A 21,781-nucleotide genomic window follows, 5' to 3' on the forward strand; every position below is an offset into this window, starting at 1 on the left:
AGCTAATTCTTTGGTTTTCCATCCCTGGAAAGATTACACAGCATGTGAAGGAAGAGAGAGACTGGCAAGAAAAGTCGGCAGAGAATTACTCTAAAGGGAGTTTTCAGATGGCTAATATAGACAATAGAAAAAGACCCCTGAGAGGCCTGTGAGTTTAGCCGCCATAGTAGCAAATCCCCTTCTAGCTCCTGGCTTCCAAAGGATGTGGCAGCATGAAGCCATCCACCAGCTGACCTACACGAGGCAGTCAGCTGCACCATTGGTTCTTTGGAGTCACTGTCTTTGAGCTACCCCCCGGCCTGGAACTGTCTTTGAAAGGTCAGTTCTTGAGGCCTGATAGTAAAGTGGTGGGAAGCTTACCTTGCACGCGGGGGACGCGGGTTCGATCTCTGGTACCACATATAATTTCCCAAGCCCCAGTAGGAGTGATCCCTCACGTAGAGCCAGGAATAAGTCCAGGTATGGCCCCAAATTTAAAAACAAAACAAACAACTGGTTTTTACATACTCCGTTGTTGAAGTAACTGAGAGTTACCTGAGAATTTTCTTCTTGTTTTTCTCCAGGATTCCAATTGTGTATTGAATCACTTCAAAGAAATAGAGCTTGTGTTTCAGTCATTGGTTGCTTACCTAAATTTTGGAGTAACAAACATTGTGACTTGTTTTCTTTTATTCCCCCTCCTCCTCTCTCGGTGTTGTTGCGTGATGGGAATCCACACAAGCTCTGCTGGGCACCAAGCATCAAACTCCTGTTTGGCCTCATGTTTGCAGAGAAAGTTTCCTTAGACTTTGAGGCATCTCCTGGCCCTATTCTATTTTATCTTATAAATATATTGGAATTGTTTACGCTAAGGCCAATTCTTCTTCTAACTTGCCTTTACTATTTCATTCCACAAACCTCTTCTTGTTTTGGATTATGGTTTTTGGGCCTGGTGATGCTCAGGGGCTGCCTTGGTTCTGCCCTCAGGAATCACTCCTCGCAGTGCTCAGGGAACCACATGGGATGCCAGGGATTAAATCTGGGTTGGCCTCATGCAAGGAAGGACCCTACCCACTGTACTGTCTCTCTGGCTTCCACAAAGCTCTCTTCAATGCCTATTACTTGCCAGGGGTTGGGGGCTGTAGGAATAAACAACAGAAACTTAGTCACTATTTGTAGAAAGCCTGTAGTCTAAAAAGTGGAAGACAAAGACCAAACAGAAACATAAGAAGAACAAATGGTGGTAAAGAGGTATGAAGAAATCAGGATGCCTGGCTGGAGTGTGGTGAACAGCAACAGTCTGTCTCTGTTTGCAGAAATAATCTCAGACTAGAAAGGATTGTGTTTCAGCAAACATGTTGAAAGCTTCTCTGCATTGAGTGTGTCATGGTCTGTGCGGCTACTCATTTGGTTTCTCTTGTCGCTTTTTGTTCATATTGAATGTGAGACATGCTAATGATTTAGAGGACAATTTGGAATCATTAGTAAAATCAGAAATAAATTTCAGTTTGGGTTGGGGGCACTTGGGCAGCTCCCAGTGGTGCCGGTTCCTGCTCCGGGGACAGCTGTGGCGCCCGGGCTTGAGCCTGGGTCAGCTTCCCACTAGGGAAGGGCGGGAGCGAAATTTGACACCTCTTGTCCTGGCTTTGAGCTCAGGGATCATTGCCACTAGCAGGGGACACTTCCAGGCCCTGGAGACCCATCATGAGTTAGCTGAGTTCCAGGCAAGTGTGCTGGCCAAAATTTGACAACTCTTGTGCTAGAGGACAAAGAAGAGATTCAACAGAGATTAAGAGTCAGGAAAAAAGGAAATTTTGAGGAGTTGAGGAATGCATACACAGTTAGCGTGTCTTTGAAGGCGGCCCAGAACCTGGTTGTTAAGGTTGTTCAATGGTTTCACTTCCACAATTCCACAGTTCTGTGAAGGGGGTGGTACCACCCAGGATTTAGTGGAACAAGGCATATCCCCAGTGAGTGGCAGAAGTAGGAGAAGTAAATTCCCCTTGCTCCAGTGCCCACATAAGTACATAAACAGTGAGGAAGGAGCGGGAGCAGAAGTATAATGGGGAAGCAGTTGCCTTGCATGCAGCTGTCCGGGCTTGATCCCTTACATCCTGTGTGGTCCCATGGGCATTACCAGGAGTCATTGCCAAGTGCAGAACCAAGGGAAGGCCTGAGCATCACTGGGTGTGACCCCAAAACCAAAAATGCCAAAAACAACAAAAAAGAAGCAAAGTAAAACTAGAATAGATATTTGTATAAATCACCAATACAGTGAGTGGTCAGGAGTTTATATTTTTTTGTGCCACATGGAGCTATGCTCAGAACTTACTCCTGGTTCCGTGCTCAGGAATCACTCCTGGACATGCTTGGAGAGCCATATTCAGGGCCGGGAATCAAACATGGTTGGCTGCACGGAAGGCAGGTGTCTTGATCCCTGTGCTATGTCCCCAGCCCCAAGCAAAACTATATATATATATATATATATAAAAATATATATATATATATACACACACACACACAGACATATATATATATAAATTAAAACTAAGAAACTTGAGTATATAATGTGCATATGCGAGACCCCAAGTTTGATACCTGGCACCAGTGCCTCCTGAGCACCCCCACGTGTGCTTTGGTAGCTTCCAAGCACCCTGCAGTGTGACCTCAGTGATCCTGAGCACTGCTGGACCTGAGCAGCACAATTTAGCTGGGCCTGAGCACTAAACTGTAAGCATAGCCAGATCAGGTATTGCGGGAGTGGCCCTCAGTTTCACAAGTACTACTTAGAAGTCCCCCTCCAAAAGAAAAAAAGTTCGGTTTAGGATAAATTTCCTAGTTTTCTTTCTTTACTTTTTTTTTTTTTATAAATATCATTGCATCATTTCAGATGTACAACATAATGTTATTTATACAGTGAAAATGATAACTACAGTAAGCTTGGTTAATATCTGTCATCATGCTCAGTTGCTTATTTTTTCCTTATGATAACTTTTTTTTTGGCTTTTTGGGTCACACTTGGGTTTCTCCTGCTTCTGCACTCAGGAATCCCTCTTGGTGGTGCTCGGGGGGCCATATTGCTCTGGCCCCACAATGAGAACTTCTTAAAAATTATTTTTTGTTTTGGTTTGGCTTTGGGGCCACATCTGGCAGTGCTCAGAGCTTACTCCTGCTCTGTGCTCAGGTGTCACTCCTGACATTGCTCAAGGGACCATATTGGCCACAAAAAGGGCCACAGGAGAGGAAGTTTGTCCTAGAGAGACAGGCTTGGCTCTGTGGAGTTGGGGGCAGTCCCCACAGAAGTAGCACTGTGAGAGGGGCTCAGGTCACTGGTGGTGAGGGACAGGCGGGAAGCAGAGAGACCTAGGGAAGCCCTTTAGGGGCGCCTTGATGGGGCGCCTCCTGCCGCCTCCCCCGGCTGACTTAGGGAAGAGGAGCGCAGCTCTCACCAGACTCTGCTCAGACCTCCTGAGGTTGGTTCCTTCGTTCCTTCCTTTCTTCCTTCCTTTCTTCCTTCCTTCCTTCCTTCCTTCCTTCCTTCCTTCCTTCCTTCCTTCCTTCCTTCCTTCTTCCTTCCTTCCTTCCCTCCCTCCCTCCCTCCCTCCCTCCCCTGTCGATTGTTGATGCACAGGGGTTACGCCTGGCTTTGCACTCAGGAATTACTCCTGGCAGTGCTCAGACCATATGGGATGCTGGGAATCGAACTCAGGTTGGCCACGTGCAAGACAAACGTCCTACCCGCTGTGCTATCGCTCCAGCCCACTCCTGAGGTTTCTTGAACGCGATGCTGCCCTGTTTAACCTGCACAGTCATTGTTATTTGTTGTCCTGGTTGGGGTTTTTTGGTCCTCGTCTTGCTTAATTTTGATTCTCATCAATGCTGGAACCCCTGCTGCAAGAGGACGCCCGCTGGTTGCTTTTTTTGACTTCCCCAAGGCTGGGCCGCGCTGGCCTGCACATCCGTCAGACTCCCCTGGGCTGGACAGAGCTCCAAGCCCCAGGCTTCCCCGGCTGGCTCTGGGGCCCGGTGAGCAGCCTGCTGGCTCTTTACACTTCTTTTTTCGAAGGTCCATTACTTCCTGTTGACTCGTGCTGAGCTAATACTGGTAACGTTTGTTTAATGGCATGCACACCTTTCTACTTGCAATAGATTTCCCCGCCCTCCTTAATTTGGGGGATTTGTGATTTGATTTTGCTCTTTTCATCACAGTTTTTGTGGGGGACTCAAGAATTAAGATCTCTGGTGCCATACAGGTATCTTCCCAGAATCACCATCTGGAGCACTTCAAATATGTTGGGAGGGTTTTTTCCCCTTAAAGGTTTGGTAGGGTACTCTTGAACTCTCTGACCCAGAGGCTGGGGAGATTGTGCAGGGACTACGGCTCTTGCCTTACCCTTGGTGGGCCCTGGTTCAAATCTCAGCACTGCGTATGGCCCTCCAAGCACTGCTGGGTGTGGCCCCCCAAAAACAAAACCTCTTCTGGGGGCTGGAGAGAGAGTACAGTGGGTAAGTGGGCGAGGCATTGGCCTTGCGTGCAGTTGGCGGGGTTCAATTCCCAGCATGTATTTGGTGCCCAAACTCCCGCCAGGAGGGATCCTTGAGCACAGAGCCAAGTATGGCCGGATGGAGCCCCAAAACACACACACACACACACACACACACACACACACACACACACACACAATAGAGGGGCTGGAGGATAGTATGGTAGTACGGTGGGTAGGACTTTGGCCGTGGACATGTAGCTGACCTGGGTTTGATCCCCATCATCCCAGGCTCCGAGCATTCCAGGAGTAATTCCTGCGTGCAGAGCTGGGAGCAACCCCTTGATACTGGCAGGGGTGACCCCAAAAACCTAAAAAATAAAATAAAAGAGAAGATAACTCTTCTGAACTTGGTTTCAATGCTGAATATATTTCAAAAGATATTATTCATTTCTGGGGCTAGAGTGATAGTACAGCAGGGAGGGCGTTTGCCTTGCACGAAGCCGACCCGGGTTCGAATGCCAGCATCCCATATGGTCCCCTGAGCACCGCCAGGGGTAATTCCTGAGTGCAGAGCCAGGAGTAACCCCTGTGCATCGCCGGGTGTGACCCAAAAAGCAAAAAATATATATATGTTCATTTCCTCCAGGCCATAAATTTATTAAAATTGCCTGTTTTAATTATTTTGTATCAGTGACAATGCTGCATTTTCATTTCTTATTTCTATTGTGATCTTTTTTTTTCTTTTCTTTCCTTTTGGTATGTCACAGGCCACACCCAAAGGTGTGCACAGCTCCTGTCCAGGCCCAGGGGCCCTTTGGGGTTCAGGGAATCGAACCCAGATTGGCCACATGCAAGGCAAATGCCCTGCCCACTATACTAGCTCTCCAGCCCTTCTTTTATTTCTTTTTAATTTGTTTGGGCTTTGGGGTCACACCCAGCTGAGCTCAGGCCTTACTGCCGACTGCCCGGGGTCCCGCCTGGCAGTGCTCAGGTCCCCTGTGCAGTTCCGGGGCTGGAGTTGGGAAGGGCCGCCCTCCTTTGTATCTCGTCTGAATTACAGGCTGCTGCGTTTCCTGTAAACTATTTCTACCTCTCCCCCCAGCGGCCGCCCTCAGACACTCTCTCACTTCGGTCTCTGAGTGCCTTTGCTTCTCCCCAGGTCTCCCAGTGGCCGGGCAAACCTCAGAGTTCGTGAACCAGGTGTTGGAGAAGACGGCGGAGGGCAACCCCACCGGGGGCCTGGTGGGGCTGAGGATGCCCAGCTCCAAAGTGTAACTGGACCCGGCCGAGCGGTCTGTTCTCCAGTTGGTCACTGTAAATTTCCATTCTGTTCTGCATGTCGGTTTAGCATTATGTAAACATTTACAATTAGGTTACATTGTTTTAAGAACTAAGTAGCATAAGTGGAGCATGGTCCAAAATACTTGATTATCGCATTCTCAGAGCATAAACCTCGCTTAGAAAGGGCTGCTGGAATCAGAATGGGAACCGGTGGCTTCAGGAAACGTGTAGAGCAAAACATTTGGGCCAGGGCAGACAGTCACTAATGCCAAATACTGGGGGAGGTTTATGCTCTGAACCACACACACAGAATTGAGGAAGCATTTTTTAAACAGTCATTTTAGATTGTTTTTAGAATTACTGCTTTTTGTTCTAATTTTCCACAACCATTAATCTCACTTGTACAGGGCACAACCCAGCACTCATGTCCATGTGCCATATTAGATGTTCATTTTCCGAGCTCAATATGGTATATATAAATACATATAAAATATATATGTAATGTCTGTGCAAGTAAGAAAAAAAAGCATATTCTTTGTGCCTTGTATTTTGGGGAAAACTATAAAAACTGGTAATATTTTGTATGATGAAAACCCTAATGAGGAAAAACAAGATATATTGATGGAAAAATTACGGGGTTTAAATGTTTTTTTGTTCCAACTCTTTTTCAAATTTTTTGAATGTATATAGAACTATGTTGAAATGTAGATACATGCCACAGAGTCTGTGTATTGTATAAAAAACAAAACAAAAAACAACAAAAAAAGATGGCTCTAGAAAACTCCTGTTTCGGTATTTGACCGGAAGAAGACAAATACTTGCACATTATTGTGATTGTTTTATTTTTTGTACCAAAGACAAATGCAACTGATATGGCAAACTGCCAGTCTAAGTAAAGTTTTGCACAGCTTACATGATACTGTATGAATGTATGAAACAAAAGGAGAAAACAGAGGAAAGGTCAGGGTTAGGGATCTTACTGAACTGTGAATTTTATTTCTGTTTGGGTCCAATTATCTACAGAAGGAGCATCCACACATACAATATTATTTTGCTGTTCCTCTAGTTTGCTTCCATAGTAGATAACTTGGTGGCCGTTTAGGTGTCTGTAAGCCCTTTTATTTCTGCACATATTGTAGGAAATTTTAATATATTTCATTTTAGTAAGCTATTGGTAAAATAGTTTTTGACCTTGAAAATTTTAAAAGTTTATTTAGTTTAATGTAGTGTGCGTCCTCCAAACAACCAAAATACAGATTATTTTTATTGTATTATGTATATATATATATGTAAAGAAAGGAAAAAAGCTAAAAATTATCTAATTCTTTAGTTGCCACTTTTCCAATTGACGTATTATCGTGCATGTAATATTTTCGAAGATCAACACAAGCTTAAAACAATTTATAGATTTTTATATTTTTGTACAGGTATTTTCAAACGAGCTTCTTCAGACTTACACGTGACTTCTATAGTTTCTAGAACCGAAAAATATTAACATTTAGTTTGAGGTGCTCTTTTGGCTCCCACGCAGCGGCTTCACTAGCCAGTGTTTTAACTGTGTTAAAGCTTTACCTCTTGATGAGAAGTATCTTGCGTCACGGCAGCGTTACAAACCTTCCTCACAGACTCTTCATCCTGTCTCCCTTACTGTTCTCAAATCCTGTATTTTGAACTCTGAAAACTGTTGGCTTAAGTTAAGAAACAATTAGGAGAGAAAAGTCCTGTCTAGCCAGAAGTGAAAAAACCAAAAACTTCCAACTTGAGCTGCTGGGAAGGTATCTGCCTCTCCGACTCTCTCTCCCTTCCCCTCGGAGAGCCCAGTCTTTTCCTTTGTCTGTCTCCGGAGTGCGCTCCCTTCCTTCACGTTCCCGCCCCGCTCCTTCCCTGTGTCGCTTAGGGCTTGTAGAGCTTCTAAAGCTTCATTCTGAAACACAGTGAAGACTCGACGATGTGGCTGGTCTGCTTCTCTGACATCATGGGACAGAAACTAGGGAAGGGTTGTCTTAACATCGTAGCTGAACCCTAGTGCACTAGGGCTGCCTGTGTGCGTGGAGAGACGGAGGGGTCTTGCTTTCCCTCTGGAGGCCCGTCAGCTCGACGGGAAGGGTTAGTGGAAGGCCAGTGCGTTGTGGAAAGCTGTTCCCACTCGGCTGGGGAAGGCAAAGCACAGGTTTCCAACTTGGGGTGGATGAAGGCTTGACAGGGTGTGTCTGGTAAACGGAAACAAATCCCTAAATAACGGCAGTTTTGCAGTCAGGTGAAAATCACTTTATGATAGATTCAGCTGATGAGATTTATAAAATTGCCCCTTTGTAGCTGCTCTGTTAGAAATTCTGGTTTTTGATAACTTTTTTCCTGTCTGCAAACCAGAATTTGATTTTTTGGTCTTGCATTTCAAAATATAAGACTTTGAATCTGTTTAGTAGATTCCATATCCTTGCATTTCAGTGTTTTATATGTACTACTTAAGTTAAATAGTTAAAAGCTTTTAAATAGTTGAGCTTTTTAATGTTGACACTTTATTTTGTACCTATTTATATATGTATGTATATCTTAGAAAAGCACTTTGTTAAAAAAAAAAAAACAAGCATTTTATATGATTCCTGCCATTTGCTGCTAAATCTGGGCTGGTGAGAATGCTGCAGCGATACTTGATCTAAATAAACCCTGGCAGTAAAATGTAGAGTGCAAGTGAAATCCTCTTGCTGTTTAACTTTGTCACACAGATGATGCAGGCAAGCTGTGCAGCTTTACATTTTAACCAGGGGACTCTGTGGCATTTCGAAACCGTCTAGAAGTGGTTGTACTTTAATGCCAGTAATAATCTGCTTCCTCTGTTGTCATGAAAACGTATACGTGTTGTGTAGCACACAAGCAGATCTTATACGGATATCGGACAAACCCCAACAAGTGTACATGTTCTGTTTGTAAAAAATTGTGGCATGTATTTGTGGGTGAAAATCATTAGGGAAGAATTCTCTCAAAGTTCTCTGTGTTCATCCATGGTACACAGATGGCTCATAATGAAGTCCAGAATATTACTTAAAGTGAAGGCATTGTGAATTCACCTCAGTTAAACCCCTTGTTCCAAAAACAATTATAAACTTTGACCCTAGTACTACTATGACAAAAAAGAAAAATAAAAAAGAGACAAAAAAGTTCTTCCTCGTTTCAGACACACTGGATTCTTTATCGCGTTTGTCTCCATATGAAAGCATGCTGTCCAGTTGTTCCTGTTAAAATCGTGTCTGAGTTTTGAATTGGGTGCCACACTTTCTCAGTCAATATGATTGCTTTGTTCTACTGTACCATGTATGATTCTTGTCCTTCCCTATATCCTTCATGACAGATTATGATGTGGCTTTATATTGTGCCTTACTTGTACATTTAAAACAAGACGTCTTCATTCCCTTCCACTTCCTAAATCTTTCACTTTTGACCTTTTTGGTAAGAGAATCAAAGCTATTATAAAACCATCATGAAGGATTTCAGATGGGTATGGTTTCCAATTCCCCCTCTTTAGAGATATTTTATATTTGTATGGAAGACCAGTTTTGAGTGGTCTTTGCCTAGAAGGGGGAGGAAGAACAGAACTTCACTCCGCCCCGCCCCCGTTTCTGCACTCAGCATACATCTTCTTTCTGATGCTTGACTTTATTTGCTCCTAGCAATGGTCCGCATTTAAAGAAAGGTGTGTTCGTTTCATGTGTTTGAAATTGACTATTTCGTTTTTCCAGGATTTTTTAGGAGAACAGTACCCATTTTGTTTGTTTTATAAAACAGATGACAAGTCTCTTTAAAAGAAACAGAAGTATAGTACTTTTGAAATACAATGCTGTTTGGATTTCTTTTTTATATATAATATTCATACAATTATCTGATGTTTGCCTTCATTAATAAAGCTGTTAGTTTATTCACCAAAACGTCAAGAATGGATGTGCTTTTTTTTAATTCCATATGTTTAAGATTATTTTAGCTGCTAAGATTCAGTTACCTTTCTAAGAAATGAATTCAAGTTGCCTTCAGCAGGAACTGACAAAAATTTATGTTCCCTCTCTTTATAGAGTCTTTCTAAAATTCTGTTTAAGTATTTTCTAGTTAGTTATGTAACAGAATGTTAGCATCTCTCCGAATCTTGAAACTTGAATTTTGGGAATGCATTGAATCCTTCTTTCAGTGTTAAGAGGTTTCAGCTGTTCTTCTAGTGAAGTCTGTTGTGGAATACCGTTTCCCATGGAACTGAGGCCACTTCCACAACTTCGCACAGTCCTGCAGTCTTGTTCTTCCCTTGGATCATGATATATCAGTCTCACACAGTGCCGTAATACTTGTGGATTCTTTTGTAATCTTTGTAATCTTAATAAGGGCATTATGAGAAGATGACTCCATGTTTTTTTAATATCTCAAACAAATTGGGATGTAACAGTGAATGTCAACTGTAGGAATGGTTGTTTCGTTTTAGGAATATAAGCACGTGAGGAAAGATGATAAAAATGTACTACTGAGAGTTTCACACCTCATAGGCAGGTGGGATTATGTGTTGAAGCATGATCCTCGTGCCAGTAAATTGACTAAAATGGCAGAAATTTCATCACAGAACTGAATTTTGCCAAATTGCCACCTTTGTTTAGGAAAGAGAGATTTGGGGGTAGTCAGAGGGGAACAGAACCTTAAAACTACTCTTTGGATTGAAGACTTGGCGGCTGGTGAGAACCCGAGAGTTGGGTGTTTCAGTGTGCCAAGTTAGTTTGGGGGGGCCCGGTTGGCCTCTTTCTCAGCCGTGGAAACAGTGGTGTCGTCCATTCAATCCGGGGTGGCATGCAGCGGCACTGATACTGTCTTGCCTGCCACTCTGGGGCTTTTTATTTTCAGAACCAAATAATAGAAGTCTGTGTGTGTGTGTGTGTGTGTGTGTGCGCGCGCGCGTGCGCTGTATCTGCCTTTCCACCACATTTTTATGACACTGTATTCCACTGCCTGCTTTTTTTTAACATTTGTTTCCTCCAGTTCATCCTGTAACTCAGCTCTTGTGGTTAAACCCCAGAGCTGACCACACGTAAGAAGTGAAAAGAGCAGAAGGGCAAGAATTCAAAGCATCTGTTCACACAATGTCACAGCTTCGTTTGCATAGTTGCGTAGGATCCTGTTTGTAATCTATCATAAATATTCTGTAGTTTTGTTCCCTCCCCATACTGGAGCTATGAGCCCTTTTATTGGATTCAGTCTTGTCTTTTGTCTAGAACGAATTCTATCTTGTTGACGCATGAGCTGTTTAAAAATTATTCTATTAAATGTTGGTTAATAGTTGTGCAGTTTTCTTTTCAGAAGAAAAGGCAAATCAGATGTTGCCTTTGTTTTCTGTCACCTTCCAACCGCTCAGCACTTCTAGTCAGATACAGATTCATCAGTGTATGCAACATCCTTTGTAATTTAAAATAAAAAAATGAAAAGGTTTTGAATTGTTTGCCTTGTGTTTTTTGCCTTCCCTTTCTCTGTGGTTTACAGAGGTACCATCCACATATGTTCTCTTCAGCATAGCCCACTGCAAAGGAATTCCAAACTAGTGATTTTTTTAATGCTTTGGACTGAATTTTTAATATTGTAGTCACATTTGGGCTGGATCGATAGCACAGTGGGTAGGGCGTTTGCCTTGCGTGCAGCTGACCCGGGTTCGATTCCTCCGTCCCTCTCGGAGAGCCCGGCGAGCTACCAAGAGTATCCCGCCCGCACAGCAGAGCCTGGCAGGCTACCCGTGGAGTATTCGATATGCCAAAAACAGTAACACCAAGTCTCACAATGGAGACGTTACTGGTGCTCGCTGGAGCAAATGGATGAGCAACCGGACGACAGTGCTACAGTGATACAGTTAGCTATTAGGTAGTTATTTGTTGAAACATTTTTCATAATGCAGAGCATAATTTTGTTTCTACTTATCTCTCCTCTGTTTCTCCATGCAGTTGGTCTGTGTGAGGGAAGTAAGGTATTTGGAGTTCATCCAACTCAGCCATTTGTACTTAAGGAGTAACTACTTTATTTTATTTTTTCTTTGGTCTTTTTGAGTCACACCTGGCAATGTTTAGGAGTTACTCCTGGCTCTGCTCTCAGGTATTATCCTGGCGGTACTCAGAGGGGCAAATGGGATGCTGAGGTGATCTTGGGTGAGCTGAGTGCAAGGCAAATGTCCTCCCCACCGTGCTACAGCTCCGGCCCCACTTACGGAGTAACTATAAGCAGGCGTCCAAGCCAGGTCTGTCAGGGGACACAGGTGAACAGCTCGGAAGCAGTGTGGTGCTTCCGCCAATGAGGTGGCTGTACCTGTGCTGCCAAGCCTCACCCTGGGAGATCGGGGTCTTCCAGGAACATAGTCCTCTCGGGGTGGAGGGAGGCGGCTGTGCCTAGGATTGCAGGACCTCGGAAGAGCTATGCATGCGCTCTGGGCACGACTGCCCACGTGTCTGCAAGCACGCAGGTGCCACATCCAGTGAGGTGAGTTAGAGAAGTCACGGGTTGGTCTCTGTGACACCCGGGACCTCTGAAGAGAAGCTCCTTTCGCACCTTTTGCCTGACACTGCAGCTGCCCGGAAGCAGCGTGGATACGGCCACGCGTGGACTGCTGCTGCAGGATGTACGCACTCCTCACAAGAGCCTCTCCTGGCCAGGTCAGTATGGGCCTGAAGGAGCGGGACCAGCTCAGGTTAGCACCAGCTAGGCAGGTCATTCAGTAGTCTGGCTGACCAAGACTATGCTGTAAAAGAAAGGATTAATTAGGAAATGACTTCGTTTAATATCTTACGAAGGTTCAAACTAGTAAGAACGAGTTAGAAAGCTCTAGAAGCCAGGCATCGAGTAAGTGCTTGTTGGGTGCTTTCCAGGCAGGGAACTTGGCTGATGCTTTCAGTAATCCCCTGAGGGTGGGTGACCATGTCCAGTTCACAGAGTCGGGTTGGCCTGGTCCAAAACCCCAGAAACCAAAACTGCATTATTGCCTCTTTCAGGGGTGGACATGAGGATTAAGAGACAAATGGAGTTTGGCAGTTGGAGCCTCCTAGTCCAACTTGCTCGGGTAAACAGGGTGGGACCTGAAGGGGAAAGCATTTTAGAAGAGGGAACAGGGACTGGAGCGATAGCACAGCGGGGAGGGTGTTTGCCTTGTACGCGGCCGATCCAGGTTCAAATCCCAGCATCCCATATGGTCCCCTGAGCACCGCCAGGAGTAATTCCTGAGTGCAGAGCCAGGAGTAACCCCTGTGCATCGCCAGGTGTGACCCAAAAAGAAAAAAATAAATGGAAACAGTTAATTCCACTTTCTGAAGACATCCCAACTGATTCTTCCTCTCCACTCTCCCCCCGTGGTCGGGGGAGAAGTATGTTATTACTAGAATGGCTCATGGGGGAAGGTGGGGAGGTGGGGGGAAGGGGGCGGGGGGTTCCTCGCCGAGGCGCCGCCGCGCTCCTCTCCGCTGGCCTCTAGGGGGCGCTGCCCCCGGAAGGCGCCGAAACGCGTTTGCACTTGGCCCCCGCCGCGGCCCGTAGCCGGCGCTCCAACATGGCGGCCGCCCAGGACGTCCACGTCCGAATCTGCAACCAAGAGATCGTGAAGTTCGACCTGGAGGTGAAGGCGCTCATCCAGGTACGCGCCCGCCCGGGCCCGGGTCCTGCCCCCGCGCGCCCGCCGCCCTGGCCGTGCCCGCCGGCTCCGGAGGCGCCTCCGCGCGGCCGGGGAGCGGCTGCCCCGTCCGAGCCCCTCCGAACCCTGCCGCCGGGCGTTCGCGGCGCTGGACACGCCTTCCTTCGGCAGGGGCGAGGGAGGAGGGCGGGTGGGCGCATCCTGGCGCTGCTCTGGAGGCCGGCCCGCTGAGGCTCGAGGCCAGCGCCGTCGCCGCCGTGCCGTCTCTGGTCCCGGAAGCCGGTTCTGGAGCCCGCCCCGGCGGCCCGGAGCAGCGGTGCGGCGGGGAGGGCGCTCTCCGTGCGCGCAGCCCACCCGGGGTCCTGTCCCTGGCGTCCCGGGGGGTCCCCTGAGCATACCGCGGGTAATTCCTGAGTGCAGAGCCGAGCGTGGCCCCTGAGCACCGCTGGGTGTGGCCCCCAAGCCGAATAAAGAGAAACAGACCCTCTCCCTTCGCTCGCCGGGAAGTGTCGTGGGTTGTGCCGGGCCGTTTGGGGAAACTGTCGGGCCGGGAAAGTCCAGCGTCCTGGCGACCCAGAGTTCCGGTGTCCTCCCCCGACGCCCCGATCTTGCCGGACAGCCACGCGCCAGGGGCGAGATCCCGGCTCCCGGCCCCCGGCCCCCGGCCTCGAGCTGAGCCCCCATCTCTGCCCTGCCCCCTAGGATATCCGCGACTGTTCGGGGCCCCTGAGCGCGCTGACCGAGCTCAACACAAAGGTGAAAGAGAAGTTCCAGCAGCTGCGCCGCAGGATCCAGGTGAGGGGCCGGAGGCTGCCAAGGGGCAGCAGGGTTCCAGGCCAGCTGGACTGCCCCTGGGCAGGGGACGCTCTCGTCCCGGGCGCCTGGCCTCGAAATCTCTGCTGCCTCCGGAGATGCCGTGCTCCTCTGGGGCACTGTGCTCTCTGCTGCCTCGGGAGACGGTGGAGCAAGGAGGAGCGTCTGCCAAAGGGGCACCTGCTGCTGTGCCAGGCGGGGGAACCAGGGACCAGCCTGTCCTGGGCGGGTTCTGAGGCTGCTGCTTGCTGCAGGGGTGCGAAGACTCTGCTTTTGGTCACATTTGGTCCCCTAAGCCCTGCCGGGAATGATCCCAGAGCACAGTCGGGTGGAAGCACTGGACGTCCTTTAACAGAGACGCTTTTCCTTCAAGGAGCTTGAACAGTCGGCCCGAGAGCAGGACAGAGAGTCAGAGAAGCAAGTTCTGCTCCAGGAAGTGGAGAATCACAAAAAGCAGATGCTCAGGTAGGGGCTGGGTTCCCCGCTTCCGGGACTGCCCCAAACCCTGTCTGTCCTTCCTCACGTGTCTCTTGGACAGAGGTGCCAGCTTCCCTCTGGGTCAGTAATCCTCAGGGGACACGGCGGAGCTGTGCTGGGGAGTTGCCTTGGGATCCCAGCGGGTCGTTGCTATTAAGGGACTGGCTTAAGGGCTCAACAGCGGGGGAGCCAGAGAACTAGGACAGTGGGTAGGGCTCTTGCCTTGCAGGCGGCCCACCCAGTGCCCACCTTCAGCCCCATCTGTGGCCCCCTGGCCCCCACCAGGAGATATCACTGAGCACAAGCCAGGAACAAGCCCTGAGCACTTACAAGTATGGCCCAAAACAAAAAAAACTTTAAAAAGGGGGGAGTTTGTCACCCCCAAGTCAGTGACTTTGGTCATGGCCCCCTTTGGCCCCCTGGGATGTGGAGGGGGGGAGGGCCGCTGGTGAGGACCACGGGGGTGTGGGAGGTGTGGAGGAGAGGGTTTGCACTGGAACGGTTTCTGGGCAGTCGGAGTGCCTTGCATCCATCACGCCTGGCCGGAAGGCAGAACTAGGGTGAGTCGAGCTCCCTGCGGGGGGCAGGGCGTCAGCAGTGTTCACCCGCCTTCTCCCGCTTCAGCAACCAGACGTCCTGGCGGAAAGCCAACCTCACCTGCAAACTGGCCATCGACAACCTGGAGAAGGCGCAGCTGCTGCAGGGCGGGGACCCCCTGCGGCAAAGGTACTGGCCTCCCTCGCATCCCCGCCCCCTGTTGGTGTCTAGTGTCCCACAGGGAAAGTTTCTCGCTGTGAAGGAAATGTACCCTCCCTCGCCCTGCGAAGGTGGGAGTCGGGCCTCACGGGCCAGCTCCGGGGGCTGGAGAGGCACAGGCCTTGCGTGCGGCTGACCGGGTTCAATCCCTAGCACCCCGCAGTGTCCACACTCCGCCAGGAGTGATCCCCGAGCACTGCTGGGTTAGGCAGCAACAGAAAAATGGCGTGTCCTTCGCTGCTCTTTACTTCCCCAGCTGGGAGATGGCCAGAGGCTTCCCGTCTCCCCGGGGACTCTGAGCCTCTGGTCACACGTCCCCCGCTCCCGCTCCCGTGTGCAGCCGGTGAGCGCCTTGGCCGCATCTGGCATCTTTCCTCAGAGATCCCCGGCTGAGAGCGCTGGTGCCCAGCACTGACATTGCTGAGGCCCCGGCCCCTGCTCCCACGTAACTCAGAAGGCCTTTGCGGGGGCCTGGGGATCTGGAACATTCCTCACCAGGCGCCGTCTCAGCCTGCCCGGACGGGCACTGGTGGTGCCGTGGTACCAGGGGCCTCCCCCTGCTGACGTCCCCTCCCCCTGCCCCGCAGGAAGACCACCAAGGAGAGCCTGGCGCAGGCATCGAGCGCCATCACCGAGAGCCTCATGGGCATCAGCAGGATGATGGCGCAGCAGGTGCAGCAGAGCGAGGAGGCCGTGCAGTCCCTGGGTAACGCCGCGCCCGCCCACCCCTCCCCTGCGGCCCCTCTGCCCCACCCCTCTGGGCCTCTGCAGGCCCGGTTCTGCGACGGCCTGTCGGACCCGGCGTGTGGTGGCTGCTCCTCTTCTCTGTTTGGTTTTTCTACTTGTCCTGGGCCGTCTCTCCCTGCAGCCCCTGCCCGTCCACGCACTGTCCCGGGGGCTGCGGGGGGCAGCAACCCTGGCCGCTCGGCTGTGAGCACCGGCACCAGGGCTGAGCCCCAGGACAGGTTGCTGGAGGTCATCAGCCTCTGCCCAGCTGGTCGGCGGGCCCTCAGCGCTCCCGCCCGGTTCCTGTGGAAGAATGTTGTTTGGGCTGGAGCGACATACAGCCGGGAAGCACCTGCCTGGGTTCCGCCCCCGGGACTCCCCCGAGCACTGCCAGATGTACCCTCCCCATATTTTATTAGCCCCTCCCCTCCTTGCTTTATTGATTTCCGTTGGTTTATAAGACTCCGGGGCTCCTAGGAGATAGTGTGGGGAACTGTGGGTGCTTAGGGCTCCGTGCATCTACCAGCAAGGATTCAGCCCTCTCCCCCGTGGAGACACCCCTCCCTCTCGCTGGCGACCCCCAAGTCTTGCCGAGGCCCGCAGCTGCTGTTGGTCCTTGCCGGTTGTTCTCTTCAGCGGTTCAGTTCCGCACCTGCACGACACACCTGGCGCCCCCTCCCGCGCCCGGCCTCTCTCTGCCCGGCCTCTCTCCGCCCGGCCTCTCACTGCCCAGCCTCTCTCCGCACCGAGCTCAGGGCGGCGTTGGACTCCCCGGAGGCCCGAGTCTCTTTTTCGCTTTTGGTTTTTGGGCTTGGGGCCCCACCCGGTGGTGCTCAGGGCTGACTCCTGACTCTGAGCTGGGGGACCCGTCCTGCTGGGCCCCAGGGGCCCTGTGGCGTGCCGGGGTCGGGTGTGGGGTGGCCGTGCACAGGGCAGGACCTCCCGCAGTCTGCGTCCCGGCCCGGGCTTGCCCTTCTGCATGGCTGGGTCTGGTGGCCGCGGTCTTTGAGGGGCTCCTCGCGTGGCACCTGGGTGGGATCCTCGGTCTGGTGGCTGAGAACCTAAGGGCGGGAAGTGGCGCTGAGGCTGACGTGAGTCAGCAGTGCCGGCCCTGCGGGACCGTGGCCCTCCAGGTGCGCCTCCTGTTTGTGTAGGGGCACACAGCCTGTGGGCGGGTGGCTCCGTGCTCGCCCTTCGGGGAGCCGGGCTGGAGTCCCACGCGAGCCTGCACCTGCCCACAGGCCCTCCAGCCCCTGCGCCACCCTCAGGCCTCGTTCCTCCTGCTGTCTGCGCACGGGGCCTGGGTGTGAGGTGGTGCCGTGACAGTTTGGGCCGGCATTTCCCTGGAGCTGGGCGCTAATGCAGCAGTGGGGCCAGGAGTACCTGAGCACTGCCCGTGCGTCCAAAAACCTAAAAAACAATAATTCTGAGCATGTCTCACGTGTCTGCTGGGGCCAGCAGTGCGCCTCCTTTGGGGAAATGCCTATCAGTTATTTTGCCTACTTAGAAATATTCCACGAGTGGGGCCAGAGCGATAGCACAGCGGGTGGGGCGTTTGCCTTGTTCGCGGCCAACCCGGGTTCAATTCCCAGAATCCCATATGGTTCCCCGAGCACTGCCAGGAGTAATTCTTGAGTGCAGAGCCAGGAGTAACTCCTGTGCATCACTAGGTGTGACCCCCCCCAAAAAAAAAAAAATTCACGCGACTCTCGGGACATTTGGTTCCTTCTGTATTTTGGGTCCCGGCCCGGTGTGTGCTGTGCAGATTGTTCCCAGTGTGAGTCTTGCCGTGACCCCACGTGACCGGTTCAGTTTGGGCCACTCCGCAGCGCCCTGCACGCTGCTCTCTGCCGCCCTCCCTGTGTCTCCCTGGCAACCCGGGTGCAGCTCCCCCCCCCCCCCCCCCGCCCCCAGGTCCTAGCGCAGGAACTCAGGAACGTTCACTTGGGAAGCTGTCTCCCGACCCGGGAGCAGGGTCGGACTGCCACGCCCCCCGCCCGGGCCCTGGCTCAGTGGTGGGGCCTGTGCCTTGCGCCTCGGGCTCTGGGTTGGATCCTCAACTCAGCCCCTCCGGCCCTCGGCTGCCTCCGCAGTGTAGAGAGACAGTCCCGTCAGGGACACGGTTTGTTTTTGGTTTCTGTTTCCTTGGTTTGGTCTTGGGGACACAGGCCGCAGTGCCCCGCCCTCGAGGATCACTCCGCAGGGCCCGGGGATGCTGTGCGGTGTCAGGGATTGGCCTTGGCCAGCCCCTCTCCGCAGTGGGTCTCGCCGGTACCGTGGGGACGTGCAGTGTGGGCTTTGCTGCCGGGCCGGCGGGAGGCCCCGAGGCAGCATTGCTGGACCCTCGGTGGCTTGTGCCCGCGGGCGATGGGCGCCCGGCGTTTCAGGGCACCAGTCTGGCAGCGTTTGCAGGGGGGCCAGCACACGCCTGGCACAGCGAGGGCCCGGCCTCCAGCCCCAGCTCCCGCACACGGCTCCTCCCCGAGTCTCAGAAACTTCCCCCACACACGGCCGCGGCGCTCTCCCTTGTCCCGGCCTCCCTGCTCCAGAGCCTCCCACGAAGCCCGGGCCCCTGGGTGGCATCGGGAGGGGCCGCTTCCCTGGCTCACTCAGGCTGCCGCTCTGCAGGCACGTCGGCCTGTTCTGGGCCTGTTCTGGGCCTCTCCCCCCACGTCTGACCGGGGCGGGCAGCGAATGTGAGCCTGTCTCGGGATCAGCCCCTGAGCCCTCCCAGGCACCACAGACAGCAGATCCGAGCAGCAGGGGGCGGGGCGAGAGGCACCTCACAGCCTGGAAAGTTCTGGAAACTCGAGCTCCGTTTGCTCACTCCTTGGCGCCCTTCCTCGCTCCCCCGCCCACCGCTTGGAGTCAGGGGGAGAGAGGGGCCGTGCCCAAGGGTGCCACCCAGGGCCTCCTTCCTCTGGCAGGACAGTACCCTCCCCCTGCTTGCTGCCGCTCCAGCCCCGACCCCCCGCCTCTGAGCCAGGCTCCTCTCTCCCGTTCCAGTCAGTTCTTCCCGGACTATCCTGGATGCCAATGAGGAGTTCAAGTCCATGTCGGGCACCATCCAGCTGGGACGGAAGCTCATCACCAAGTACAATCGCCGGGAGCTGACGGACAAGCTGCTCATCTTCCTGGCCCTCGCCCTCTTCCTCGCCACTGTCCTCTACATCATCAAAAAGCGCCTCTTTCCCTTCTTGTGACAGGAGAGTGTCCGGCTCCTGTGTCCAGCGGGTCACGCTCCTGAATGCGGCCCACTGCGTGCTCGGAAGTTGGGATCTAACAAGGCTCCAGGGCTGCCAGTGGCCCGCTAGCGAAAGGCCAGCAGAGGACAGAGAACTGTGATGCCTGCAGGCCCGCCTCGGGGCGTGTGGGCGCTTCCCCCACGGCCAGGGGGCCCGCAGACCCGCCCCTGGGGCATATGGGCTTCTCTCCCGCTGCAGTGGCAGGAAGGGTGGGAGCTGATTGGAAACTTGTATTCATTCCTTGAATAAATGTGACTATTTATTTATTTCCGTTGTTCTGGCAGCACTGAGTCAGCGAGGCTGGACGCTCCGGTGCTCGGGCCCAGCTCGGCCTGCCAGGGCCACCCCAGCGGTGCTCAGCAGGGGTTGTGCTACTAGGGTTGAACCAAGGGGTTGAGCCCTGGCTGTCCCGGGATGAGCGTGTTGGATCGTTCCCTGGGAACTGGTGTGCCTCTTGCCAGCTTCTGGATGGGACTGTAGACCCGCTCCCGGACTCAGGACTCAGCTGGCTGATTTCGCTCATTGTGAAAGGGACCCCAGAGCAATGGCCACACGGCTTCTTACACAACCTGCAGACACCCACAAAGCACGGCGGGGGGGGCAGGGGGCAGTAGCCCCCCAGGAGCGAGAGCGGGACTCTGCAGGCCCCGGAAGGGGGGGCACACAGCCTCGCTTTCCTGCTGCTGCCACCCGGCTTGCCCGCCCCTGCCTCCCTCACTGTGGTCCTGAGCTAAATATAACCCGGGGAGCGAAGCCAGCGATAAGCCACGGCAGGGCTGGGCCTGCGCCAGGGCGGCCAGGCTGGGGCTGGGGAGCCCAGGGCAGGGAGCTCAGAGGCAGAGGGAGGGAAGGAGCCGGCCTCGGGAGCCGCCTCCACCACCCGACTGTGGGTCTTCCCCTCGCGACTGCGCGGCCCAGGGCCTGGCGTCTCACACCTCCCAGGCCCTGTTCCTCCTCCTGCAAAGCCAAGAGTTCAGCTGAGACCCCAAGAACGCAGAGCTGCCCATGAGCCTTCCTCGCAGGCCCCCGGGGAGCTGCGGCTCTGCACCCCTGGACCCTGGGCTGTTGGAAGGCGGCGGGTCATGGAAATGTGTTGAGGTCTGTTGGCACAGCAGGTATCAGGAGTTGCGGTGTTGGTGATAAGTGGCAGTGGGCACGGGACCAAGGCCGGGGAGGCTGGCAGACCGGCTGCGCCCCCCACCAGCGGGCTAGTTCAGAAGCTTCAGCCAGAGACAGGGAAGGAGGGAGGAGAGGGGAGGGAGAAGAGAGAGAAACGGAGGGAGGGAGAGAGAGAGGAGCGCGTGCACTTCTTATTGGTGGCCATAAACAGCGCTGGGATGCTCGGTGCAAACTGCACCACTGGGCGTTATTTCTAGTCCCGCGGGAGCGGAGGAGCCGGCGCCGCTGGGAAACGCCCGGGGATTCCAGCTGCCGTGCTAGATGGCTGGGGTCAGCAGGCTGCTCTGGCCCTGCATTTTTCTTGGCTACTTCCTGTGCCCTGTCAGCATCGCACCTCCCTAAAATTCTCCCTGTGTCACGGGGTTACCCTTCCCCTCGCCGCCTCCCGAGAGAACCGGGAACCGTCCCGCCACCCCTCCGTCTCCGGGCAGCACTCGGCCGTACGCGCGGTCAGCCAGGAGGGGGCGCTGCTCTCATTCCCTCGCCGCTCCCACGGGTTGTCCGTCTGTGAAATTCATCAGAACATGAAATGTTTGGTTCTTCCTTACCTGCGGAGAGCCAAAACTATAAATAAACGTTCAGAGCATCCCTCTCTGTGTTGCTTGGGGGAGGCACTCTGTCAGTGCTCCTTTGTTGTGAATTAGGGCAAGCTTGGTGGCGGCCGGACAGCCAGTTCCGGGTGTAGAGTCGAGTGTCTGGAGCCATATTCTGAAGGGAAGGCACTGGCCCTGCTTTGGGCTGCAGTGGCTGCATCCTGCCACCACCTAGGGTCCCCTGAGCACCTCCTGGAATAGCCCCTGGGCACGGCCACGTATGGCCCCACAGCAGAAATGCCCAGGGCAGAGCTTCTTCCCTGCCCCACCCCCCCGGCAGTATTAAATGAGCATCTACTTTGTGCGAAAAAGCCGTCTCTGGGCACTTGGTCAGTGGTGAGCCTCCCTGATCATTCTGTCGGGAACCAAGTGTGGGGGGCTCAGGGTGGAGCCAGATCGTGGGAACCCGGCAGGTCGGAGTGGGACCTCTTGGGGTGGCCCAGCATGAAGGCAGCAAGCCCAGCTGGCTTGGTTGGGGGGGACACCGGTGGGGCACTTTGCCCCAAGTTCAGCTCCCACCCCGGCTCCAGCCCAGCCCGGGGCACGTCCTGGATGCTGTATCCAGCTGTCGGCTGAGTCCTCTCGAACCCTTGGCATTGGTGGCGCAGGTGGGGCACA

General features: G+C 52.9%; 2 protein-coding genes across 3 annotated transcripts in view; both read left to right on the forward strand.

Moving 5' to 3' along the window:
- CREBRF (CREB3 regulatory factor) overlaps positions 1-11,200 on the forward strand; it is a 58,805-nt gene extending 47,605 nt beyond the window's left edge. For both annotated transcript variants that reach the window (XM_055125018.1, XM_055125019.1), the window contains one exon: positions 5,626-11,200. In XM_055125018.1, coding sequence (XP_054980993.1) covers positions 5,626-5,741 — 116 coding nt within the window. In that variant the 3' untranslated portion in view covers positions 5,742-11,200. The remainder of the gene's footprint in view (positions 1-5,625) is intronic.
- Positions 11,201-13,253: 2,053 nt separating this feature from the next.
- On the forward strand, positions 13,254-19,657 carry BNIP1 (BCL2 interacting protein 1). The gene is made up of 6 exons (XM_055127106.1): positions 13,254-13,377; positions 14,077-14,169; positions 14,561-14,652; positions 15,289-15,390; positions 16,008-16,126; positions 19,153-19,657. Exons 1-6 carry the CDS (start codon positions 13,294-13,296, stop codon positions 19,347-19,349), a joined length of 687 nt encoding a protein of 228 aa, XP_054983081.1. The 5' UTR covers positions 13,254-13,293; the 3' UTR covers positions 19,350-19,657.
- The last annotated feature ends 2,124 nt before the right edge of the window (positions 19,658-21,781 follow it).

The sequence above is a fragment of the Sorex araneus genome, chromosome 2 (genome assembly GCF_027595985.1).
Source record: "Sorex araneus isolate mSorAra2 chromosome 2, mSorAra2.pri, whole genome shotgun sequence".
In the NCBI taxonomy this organism is placed as follows: Eukaryota; Metazoa; Chordata; class Mammalia; order Eulipotyphla; family Soricidae; genus Sorex; species Sorex araneus.

Excerpts from the sequence above, each read along its gene's own strand:
- BNIP1 (XM_055127106.1), top strand. The coding sequence starts at position 13,294 with ATGGCGGCCGCCCAGGACGTCCACGTCCGAATCTGCAACCAAGAGATC. Across the intron at positions 13,378-14,076 it reads AGGTGAAGGCGCTCATCCAG|GATATCCGCGACTGTTCGGG; the intron begins GTACGCGCCCGC and ends CCTGCCCCCTAG. Across the intron at positions 14,653-15,288 it reads CACAAAAAGCAGATGCTCAG|CAACCAGACGTCCTGGCGGA; the intron begins GTAGGGGCTGGG and ends CTCCCGCTTCAG.